The sequence below is a fragment of the Phalacrocorax carbo genome, chromosome 6, assembly GCF_963921805.1.
Source record: "Phalacrocorax carbo chromosome 6, bPhaCar2.1, whole genome shotgun sequence".
NCBI lineage: Eukaryota > Metazoa > Chordata > Aves > Suliformes > Phalacrocoracidae > Phalacrocorax > Phalacrocorax carbo.
The window spans coordinates 20,419,262-20,430,458 of NC_087518.1; the positions used below are offsets into that span (position 1 = coordinate 20,419,262).

The window sequence follows — 11,197 nt, forward strand, 5'->3', positions numbered from 1 at the left end:
CTCTGGAAGCTTTTAAAAGCTTTTTTTGACTTTGTTTTTTAAGTTTTGCCAGTCCCTGAAAGGAGCCATGGCGATTGTGCTCTCTATCTGCCCAAGGAAGCAGGCCTGATTATTAATAAAAGCTTCAGTTATAGCCACTCCTCTTGTGGCCCTCAATTCAGAGGTATGAGTACTTAATTTTGCTTGCAGACTGGATACTTGGCATAATTGGTTACAAGCTTTATAGCTACAGTTATTTCCAAATCTAGGGTACTGAACAGCAGAGCTGTTTTGTAAACTAGACTCTGCCACCATATTTAGCACATGTGGGATTTTTCAGGTCATGCGATGCAAGGTCTGTGGAACTGTAATCCCATATAAAATGATGGGACATAGAGGTGGTTTGTATCTTGGATACAAAAGAGCAAGGATTACAAGATAAATAAAAAAGTTTACAGCGTAGGCTGTGCTGTGGTGTAGTTCTAGGCACACTTAAAAGTTCAGCATCCTTACATTTGTCATGCAGAAACAGGACTACCTGTGATGTGTCAGTAAGAGACTCAGCATAAAGCATTAACACTGTGTTTTCCAAGCTGATGTTGTATATAAGAGCAAATAATGTTGTCTAATTATGTTTCTGTTTTATGTCTGGGGAGAAAATGAGTTCGGCACTAGAATGCAGATATTCTGCGGCTGTTCATGTCCGGGTGGGGGTGTAGATTAATCTGGGATCTGCCACCTCGATGGAATTGTTGCAATTGTAGGACCTTACCCTGCATTCTGCTGGACACATTGTTCCTTCCACTGTGTGCTGAATATCAGTCCCAAAAACTGCATGTTTGCTTTTGCTGGGGGAAAAGCTGCATTAACCAGCACCAATGCCTTTGCTCATACATTGGAGTGCTGTTCAGGTAATGTGTGTGGTTGTGGAAAGTTTGCAAAAGGGGGCATGTATTCCCCAAAAGCCGGCATGGCTCTGTAATGCGCTGTGTGCTGCCATCTGTTAAGTGCGTGTCTGTGATGCAATGAAAAGAAATCAGTCTAAATTACAGCTCACTCCAGCAGCTTCAGAACATCATTTCCTGCCTAATATTGTGCATCTGACAGGATGCATGTATCAGTAGTATCAGACTTTAGGAAGTCACTTCTGGCAAATCCACTGTCAGCTGTTGCATATCAGAAGGCATATTGTTATGTGACACTCATCTTGAAGGGCATCAGTCCCAACTAATTCCACATGCCAGGAGACTGTTTACATGAAATACCCCAATATCTTAAATGACAACTATACAGATAACTACTAGTTCAGTCAAGGAAATTCCTACTATATAACTCCAAGCATTGGTGAATATCCTGTTGTCATAAAATGGCTCAGTATACCAATGCACTCAGCAGTAATAATAGGTTACCCGGCGGCATTACAAGAAAAGTACCATCCACATTTATAGAAAATTCTGTTTATTATTGGTTTTTGTTTTGGTTTAACAAAGAGGAAGCTAACCAAGGTATCGCCAGCTAAGTGGCAACACCTCAGACTATCACTACCAGAACTGAGGAATGAAGTAGCTTCCTGCTTTAACTGAACAATGTATCTCAAGTTTTTATCCCTTTCTTCCACATTTAGTCCTAAAATGCGCTATTTTATTGCATTTCTACAACTCTACAATACTTTATGGGGCAAGGGAGCATTAGGCACTGTACACCACAGCCACAGCTGACTCCTCACAGATGCCCACTTTTTGTTTAAGAGGAAGCATTTTGCAACATACAACTAGGGACATCTACATCTTACACACCTTACTTGGTATGTCCTTAATTGTCTATAACAAGCCAGTTCTTATTTCATCTTCGTGCTATGCACCCCACCAACAGTTAGCTGCTTAGTGGGCTCGGCACCATGTTTTCTTGAGTCCTGTAAGATCATCCGTCTGATCAAATTGCAAAGGAGGACTAGCTCACTGGGCATGCGGAGACATGGCTGTTGTTTGTCATGTGTACGTGATTATTCTCACTTGTTTACAGGCTCTCCCTCTCTACCAGATAAGTACCGCCACTCTCGGGAGATGATGATGTTGCTTCCAACCCATCGGGACCGACCTAGCAGCGCCATGTATCCAGCAGCTATCATGGAAAACGGACAGGTAGCAGATCTCATTTCTTTTATGTCAGTTCAACCACCTGAAACTGTGACTTTATTTTTACTAGTTTGGACCACTTCAAAGCCTCCCTTTTTATTTTTGGAAAGCTCAACAACTTACTTAGGATCATTTTAAAAGGCAACGCAGAACTTCTCATATTAATCGCGCCCTAGAGCCACCCACTTTGGTAGTCAACTGATACAAATTGTAACGAATGACACTTAAAATTGCAGATATGTGTTGTGAAAATGGACTCTTCTTATCCTATAAGCCGTGGTCCACTGCAAGTAGTCATACCATTTTATTTATTCATCTTTCTAGAACCACAGCCATCCTGCAGTCTAGCCTCAAAGTTGATTGTAACTAGCTTTATGGTGATTTCCAGAGGTATCAAAAACCATGAGAGGCTGAAATAACATATTGATACAGGGTCTCCATACAATATGTGCCCACATCTACTACTTTCTCTGGACAAATTAAAAATTCAGGGTGTGCCTACACATAAGCATTTTAATCTGGCCCTGGCATGCACTTTTGAAGGGAATGCCCTGATCATGCCCACTTACTGCACTTCAATTCTCCTCAGAGAACGATCTCAGAGCATGCAAACTCAATTCTTTCAAATGAAACCAAAGCAAAAGGTAAGCTCCAGAAAGGCACGTGATGCATTTGAGCTGACGATAATGGGCACAAGACCAGGCTAGAGCTAGTTTGAAATAACTCCTCCAGAGAACACAAGCAGCATGAAGTGTGGGTCCTCCACACTGTTACACTATGGACATCCACTAGCATTGCACTGCAGTACTTGCTAATGTAGACACAGCCTAAGGTTTCCATGAAGTTTTTGTTAAACAACTTCCTTTGCTAAAAAAAAAAAAAGCAAATAGAAAGCCGCAGGGTTCTGCACCAGCTCTTCTGGGTTTTTTTAACTTTTCTGTGCTAACGTTTCTGCTCTCTTAGCCTCCAAATTTCCAGCGCGCCTTCATCCAGCAAATGATTGGACCATGCAAACCTTGCAGTGATCCCAACCTGTCTGTGGCTGAGAAAGGTACTCTTTTTCCTACCTAGCATGCATGATTTCTGAAATATTTTTACTCTGGTCATGCTACAGCAAGTAACGAATGGGCTGCCACATTTCCTGGCAGAGTGCATTCTCCCATATTTTTTTAATTAACGGTTTAATTAACTGGGCCTTCTGCCAACCTATAGTCATTTCAGATCATTCACAGAAGGGTGGGGTTGCACAAACCTCTTTATTTCAGAAAGCTTTCTGAGTTTAGCATTTTGTTACTGAAATAAATCCTGCAGCCTTTAGCAAGCAAAACTTCCAAGCAGCAAATCAGAAGTCATCTGAAAGAAGACTGCATTTTTAAATAATGAGATATACTGCTTTTTTGAATATGCATTTATTGTTCGAAGTATTAACATTTCTTGTAATCTCTCTCTGAGGTAGTTTTCTATTTATGTATCAGTAGGAATATATGCTTTTTTTAACTAACTGCTTTGGAAAAAATAGGCAGAGCCCCTGCAGAAAAAAGACATGAAAAAGAGTTTGGTGTAACAGAAAAGGAGGATCTTGTGAAAGGGGTGCCATGGACAAAGTGATGGGCTCAAAATATCTGAAAGGCATCATTTTGAAAAACCAGACGCAGACAAGATTCATGAATCAAAATCTGAGACAGGAGGTTGCCTAAGCAAGCAACAGTCACGTGTAGGGCTAGGAAAAATGGTATCTTAAAAAAGATTCTTAAGGCCAGGAAAGACCATCGCAGTTCTCTATTCTGACCTACATAATGCACTCCATTAGACTTTTATCAGTATTTTTGTTTCAGTAGCTGTGCCTGAACTAACTTGTATCGTTTTGGAAAAAAAAAAAAATCCAAATTTTATCTTAGAATTTTTAATAAATCAGAATACACTATTTAAACAATGAGACAGCCTTACAGAGCAGTCCAGAGTGGCTTTTGGTTTCAATGTACAGTTCTGAATAAATGGCAGAATGATAACAATGAGAACTTGATGACAATAATGAACAATGACAAGAGAGTTAAGACTAGGGGATGAGGGATTAAGAGCTCCATTTTAGCTGTGTTAGTTTGAACTGAACATATCACAGTGGTGAGATCTTTATACTGGACAGGAGAAAGACCTGGGAAAGGACGGTAGGTAAGTATTTATTACATGTGTAGGAAAAATACTTGAATTTGTGGGCAGTACTATGCAAGAGTGTAGTATATAGTGCAGAGAAGGGGATCAAAGACCGAATGCCCTCCAGAGGCCCAAAGGAGCCATGAAAGACACAGATTATGATGGTCAGTCGTTGTTCTTAGGGGATGGTGTGATGGGAATCCCAGCTTTTCAGCCAGGTTGGTAGCATAAATGCAGTTACAGGTGTTTTTTGCAGCCCCTGAACCCTCATCATTCTTTCTAAGTCAGAATGCCATCCGCCTTGTTTTTTGTTAAGAGTCATGCCCCATGAATCTACTCACCTCCTTCCTTGCCATGTCAGAAGCTCTGCTTAGTAATTGTCATTGACAGCAGTATGACAGCAGTTGCCCAGAGCAGAATGGGTCCAATGCAGCTTCCCTGCTAATTAAACTTGGCCACTGAACACTGTCCTGGAGAGAGAAATGGGCTAGGACAGAGCACTAAGACCTCCCTGGGTAGCTTTCTCTCCAAAGTGTTTTGGATAAAACACTGGGTTTAACAAGCAACAGCCACTCTCAAAAATCATCTGACCTCAGGATGATTTCCAGCACTCCTAAATACTCAAAAGGCTGTGAATGAGGGAATACGGAGACAGTATAAATGGATTATACACTGGGGTACCACGTTCTCTTCTTTGCATTATTCTACTACATCTTGGTGTTTAAAAAGAAGAAAAAAAGAAAAACAAACACAAAACCAAAAACAACAATCATTTTACAACCCAAGCAAATCAGGGTTCATTCTGTTCTTTTCACTTGATGCTGGTATATTGCAGGCAAGGCTAGTGTAGCTGGCATTGTTATGCATCTTGTCACTCTGTTTTAGCCTTTTGACACCAATTGCAGTAGCGCAAATTGGAGCACTCTGGTATGTGTATGGGTACTCAGAAAATTCACTGGAAGCCACATTACCTGTGTGGAGATGTATGCCTTGGTCTGAACTTGTTTTCTGTCAAAATTCTTCATATCATCTTTGTATGTCTTTCTCAGTTCGAGGTTGTCTCTTTCTTTAGAAACAACATTTACTTTTATATTTTTAATGGGTTTTGTTCCTTCTTATGAAGCTGTCCCTTTGTGATTTTTTTTTTTTTACTTCAGGGAATTTTAGGTCTTGGGGAACTTGTGTTCAAGATAACTCATGAACTGGGGGGGGGGGGGGAAGTCAAAGAAACCTTTCAAAGTCATTTTAGAAAAGAAATGCACCAAAAATGGCTGTAGGCATTTCAATTAAGGAGAAATTCTCTTCAGATGTCAAACTCCATGTTTATTTCTCCACAATTCCATTTTCCAAACTGAAGATGGAAAAAGCTATTTTTATCCCAGTTTTCTTTGGTAGGCTCACTGAACTTCTTTTTCCTTTTTCTCTTTTCTTTGCAAAGCTGAAGAAATTGCGTACTTGTTTTTAAATTAGCATAAGCTTATTGCATGTCTGTCTTCTCAGAATGAATCACATCTTCCAGTGTGTTTGGAAGAAAGGAAGGTGCATTTTAATGTTTAAGGTTGACACAATTCTCAAGGTCTTGAAAAATGTTCATGTTAGAAAGAAGCTTTTACTTCTATGAAAAACAAAGTAATGAAGATCATACTCTCTCTATTCCTCATATTCTCTCTATTCCTCATCAAAGCCTTGATCTCTACAGATGACTTTGTAATACAAGGAGTCCAAACTGCTGCCTTTATATTTTGTGATCAAATTTTTTTATCAGTGCTGTAGCTTAGTATATTGGGGCTTTAAGGTCACAATTTCTTATGTAACAGATTGAGGTGTACTTGCCCTCATGTCCTTTATTCAGTCTTCCCTTTGCCACTGTAGGTCAGCAACAGGCATTCCTGTGTTTCCCAAGGGTTTTGCCACACATTCCTTTCTGCTCTGTCATCATTTCCCACCAAGCAGAACAGCTCACAACTGAGATCTAACTGCTGGTCCATCAGTGAGATTCATTTTTACTTACTGGTTTGCAAAAAAAAAAAAAAAAAAAACCCTAGCAGTTCTACTGCTCTTCAAATTTGCTAGAAATGAGCCACGGGGGTCACGGAAGTGAGATGGGCAGACTAACACTACGATCACCTAACTCCTGCTTCCTTAACAAAGCAACCTATAAACTTAACACACTGTAGACTAGATGATGTCTTTGTATGCCTTCAAGCCTACCACTCAGTCCCTAGAATCTGTCTCTTTACTACTAAAGAGCTCACTGGAAAGCCAGTCCTCCTGGCCCCACAAACTCCCTGTTACATTACCCAAGTTAAATCTGTTTCAATCCTTCAGCTGTGCCAGCAGCACCCAGTAGCTGGAGCCTAGACAGCGGAACCAGAGAGGCCCTGCCATTCCTGTCTGCCCACGTTGGGAGCATCTTGGCCCCACCAGTACCTCCCCGAAGCCTGCCCCATGGTAAGGAAATGCCCAGTAGGCCTGCTGCATAATGCCTGCAGTCACCCACAGATAAGCCTAGACCACCTGAAAGCTGACTTTAGCCTTTGTTTTCTTAGGGTAAAAGATCAGAAACAAAACCCTGAAGTCTTTCCTGGTCTGCTAGGTTAGCACTGGACAAAGTTGTCAATTTTTCTTCTTCCCCCCCCCCAAAAAAAAAAACTTCAAAATTTTTACAGCCCTTATAGTAATGGACTTGCATGTATTTTGGGACTTGAATTAGGTGTGTGAACGTTGAAGCTTGGCCTGGCTTCTTGCCAACAACCACCACCAGTGGAAATTTAAGGTTACAAAGCTATTTAATGAAACTTCAAATACTCATTGTTTATGAGCCTGTTGCCTTGCCCTGAGATCCTTGATAACAGGGGTGGGTGGAAATCTATCACTGCACTTAACTTCTCGTTAGCATTTTGTGATGTGACAGGTGCACTCCACAGTATCCATCAGAAAGGAAGCCCTGGGTTGGAGTGGAGTTATCAGCGTGTGGAGCTGTTACCTGGCATTACAGTCTAAAACCCAGGCTCTTTCACCGCAGTGAGGCAGCACAAGTTGCCATTTCTGATCCTTGTCTCATTCCAGGACACTACTCACTGCACTTTGATGCCTTCCATCACCAGCTCAGTGACGCTCCTCCGGCACTGCCTGCACGAACATTGCGCAAGGTAAAAAGGAAGTGGCAGGAGAGCAGAGAGGGCTGTAGGAGAAAAAGAGTAGGCTCCTGAAGAACCCCCCGCTCCACCCCCACCAGGCAGCTTTTGAATACAGAAAACACTATTTTTAACTTACAAATGAGAAAATGTGTAAGTTCCAGGGTTGAATTCTATAGAAATAGCTTACACATGTTCTAGGCATTTCCACTTTCCTTCTTTGCACCACATGCTGTGATTTCAGGCACCCTGATTATCACCTCAACTACTGTTTCTTTAACAGCTCTGGTGGTGTTGCATGCACTTCTCTGCCCACAAGAGGTACTTGCATGCAAGCCAGGAAAGTGCACATATAAACCAATAATCATTGACATTTTGCACACAAATGGAACTGCACCATTGTTAGCATCACTGTCAAAAACTAAAATGTGGAACAAGACAGAAGATACAGTGTTGCCTCCTTTGTCAGTTATAACCTGGTTTTGTTTTTTTCCGAACAGTCCCCTCTTCACCCTATCCCTGCATCACCCACCAGTCCGCAGTCTGGCCTAGATGGCAGCAACTCCACTTTATCCGGCAGTGCCAGCAGTGGTGTCTCTTCTTTGAGTGAGAGCAATTTTGGACATTCTTCTGAACCACCTCCTCGCACAGACACCATGGATTCTGTCCCCAGTCAGGCCTGGAACACTGATGAAGATCTAGAGACACCCTACCTCCCTGTCAGGTACAGTCTCTCTGAGCCTGATGTCCTAGAGTCGCTGAAAGCCCAGCCATGCAGAAGCCACTCTGCTCCATCTGGAGTCATTCCTCAGGACACCATGGACCCTCCTGCTCTACCCCCCAAACCTTACCACTCCCGACTGCCAAACATGGAGAACGAGGAGGGGATGATAATTGAAGATGAGAAACACCGCCCATTGCATCGTAAAGCATCCCAACCAGTGAGTGGTGGAAAGGAAGAGCAGGCCAGGGTAGCATGGGAGCATGGCATCAGTGAGCAGTAGGGACAACTCCTGGTAAGCAGCCTGCATCAACATTCCAGGTCTGACTACAAAGGAGAGAGATAAAGACTTGGAGAACAGCAAACCAATTTTCTACTGCCGCAAGTTTATGTCTGGAGCCCGCAAAAGCAATTGGGCCAGCATGGGAGGTTGCTGCTTTCCTTTTTAATTTCTTTTTACACCTTTCTGTTATGTTTTTTAACTTTCTGTGCAGTGGACAGTTTACTCCTTCTGCAGTTTCTTAACCACATCAAATGGCACACAAGCCATAGAGGCTTGCAGAAGCTGAAAAATACAATTTTAAGTGGAGGGGAAAAAAGGGAGGAATATGGCAACTTGATTTTGAAACTGCTTTCCTCCCAGTTCTGAGACGCACATGAGTAGAAGCAGTTGCACTAGGGACATATTTCTTTGCTGTACAGAAGTGAAAGCTCATTGCAGAAATCAGGGATTTTATGAACTGTCAGGCTGGAAAGTACATGAGCTGCAGGCAGTGGAAAGATGGCAATTCTAAGAAGAAATTGGCTCTTTGGAGAGCAGGATTGTAAATACCTGTGCAGTGATCTCCCTGCATTGGTTCAGAGGTGCTGAGGCAATCTACCAGTGCTGATGCACTGATTTCCAAGATATCATTTCCAACAAACTCTGCCTCCTTTGGTTTTTACGTACTGTTTGATTTCTTAACTTTTGCTTTCACTGGCTAAACCAACCTGCTTTCTCATTGGAATCATACGCAATTCATCTGTGCTACAGGATGAGAGGAGGTTAGTAGGCATTGGAGCTGCAATCTAATTGTAGGCCTTTCCCATGCCCAGGCAGGCTGTTGACACCAGCATTTCTATTCCAGTTTAAAGAACAAACAAACACCACACTACACAAACCACAACACACAACCAAATTGAGCTTCTCATGCCACAGCTGGTTGATGACCCAGCCAATGAAGAAAAGGTGGCTTAAATGCATCATATCCAACAATCCTTGCCTCAGGGCTGAACATCACAGTTCATACCAACTTCCATCACCCAGGAGCTGAGATTCATTCCCTGTTAACATAATGTCCTCCGTCCCACCCAAAAACTCACTGCAGCTGGTGTGCAGAAAGAATCTCCATCTCTCACAGTAGACAGAAAACATTCAAGAGTCAAGAAATGCCCAGTAGATAGTGTACACCCTAGAGTCAGGGATTGTAAAGGCAACCTGTAAAGAAATAATGTTTCTTTCCTCTTTGCTTCTTTAGAATGTATGAAGAAGCTTTAAGCGCTTCTTTCTCTCTTCTGGAAGGTTCTTTTCTTTTCTCCTCAGCAACAATACAGCATTCCCCCTTACAGCCCCACCTATTGTTCTTTTTTATTGACCAGCAGCTCCAAAAAAGGGCTGAAGCGCTTTCAAAAAATAAAAATTAAAAAGCCACCCAAGAAACAGAACTATGCAGAGGTGAAAACAGTGCGAGTCCATGAACACAAAACAAAGCCTTTTATTCAGTATTTGTTTAGTTCAGTACATGACAAACCAGAAGATTCTGTGGGTAATAGAGCAAAGGTCTGTTCTTTTCAAAGAACAATAAGAAATCCTTTATTACTATTTTCAATATTTTTCAAAAAACTTTCAGTCAGAGTATCAAATATTTAATGTTTTTAGATAAACAAACAATATATCTTCCCCCTACTACACCCACACACATTTTAGCCTCCAGAGGACGGTAACAGACCACCTTCTTTCTTACTACTGAAAAAGCTGAAGTACATTCAAATAAGAGACTTACCGCCACCATATAAATGAGTGTCAGATAGCATTTAACTTTCATATTCAATTCTTGCCCTAACCACTCAGTTTCTCATGCTATAAATAGCATAAAGAAGCAAAAAAAGGATATTATAAATCTTTTACAGGTCACCTTTAGCACTACCTCGAACTACAGTGACTGGGCAGAGTACATTGCTCCTGAACTCTTCTAAAGATGGTCTGTCTGTACAAAGTCTGGACTCAGCAGTTGTGTGAAGGGGATTTTAGGAGGATTTGTGTCGTGTCTTTCTCAAGCTCTAGCCCATGCAAAACTATTAAGTTACAGCTTTGTTTCTTAAATGGCCTATTTGGCTGGAACAAAATCTCTCTTGCTTCCTCTATTTTGTTATTAACACAGGCTGCTTGTAACCATTATATCCTTCACAATTAAGGCAATGATAATAAAACTGGCCTATGGTGGATATTTAATTACTAGCAGGAAGGAGAGTTTTCCAAAAGCAGGACAGTCCTAAATATTAATGAACCAAGATGGATCTCTGGTATAGAACACATGTATGAAAACTCAGCTCAAAATTATGTTTTTTGTAAAGGTAAGTCAAGGTAATTCCTTAGAAATGAGTGAAAAATTGTCACATATCCTATTCTCCAATCTGACTGAGATTCTTCAAATGAAGTTTTTAAGAGAACCAAGTATTCAATTCCATCTCCCCTGTCCCCCTTTTTCTTTTTTTGTGGCAGGAAGATTAGAAGTGATAAATGTAGTGACTTACTGAGCTTCCTTATTGCAAAAAAAAAAAAACAACCCAGCAGGTCTTGCAAATAAAGCTTTGCAAAAACAAGAATGCAACTATCATGAGACAAAATCCCAGTCAGCTGGAAAACCTGCCCACTGGCACTCTAATCAGTGTCTCAAAACATATCATCCTGCTCTGATTAGAGACATTGTACAACAGCAGTGAGTCCATTTTGGGAGCCTGATGTTACTGTGTATTTGTAAGGGTTTGAAGATCAATCTGATGATGTATACAAATACCCAGTTTGTGGCAGGTCC

At 41.4% G+C, this 11,197-nt stretch overlaps 1 protein-coding gene across 12 annotated transcripts in view; it reads left to right on the top strand.

Moving 5' to 3' along the window:
- DOCK3 (dedicator of cytokinesis 3) overlaps positions 1 to 11,197 on the top strand; it is a 222,954-nt gene that overhangs the window by 210,543 nt on the left and 1,214 nt on the right. For 6 of the 12 annotated variants that reach the window (XM_064454097.1, XM_064454101.1, XM_064454099.1 and 3 more), the window contains 5 exons: positions 2,002 to 2,120; positions 3,078 to 3,165; positions 6,594 to 6,716; positions 7,335 to 7,417; positions 7,903 to 10,903. In XM_064454097.1, the coding sequence (XP_064310167.1) occupies positions 2,002 to 2,120; positions 3,078 to 3,165; positions 6,594 to 6,716; positions 7,335 to 7,417; positions 7,903 to 8,406 (917 nt within the window). In that variant the 3' untranslated portion in view covers positions 8,407 to 10,903. Of the gene's footprint in view, positions 1 to 2,001; positions 2,121 to 3,077; positions 3,166 to 6,593; positions 6,717 to 7,334; positions 7,418 to 7,902; positions 10,904 to 11,197 lie in introns of those variants that run through there. The other 6 variants (XM_064454098.1, XM_064454105.1, XM_064454103.1 and 3 more) reach the window with 4 other exon arrangements.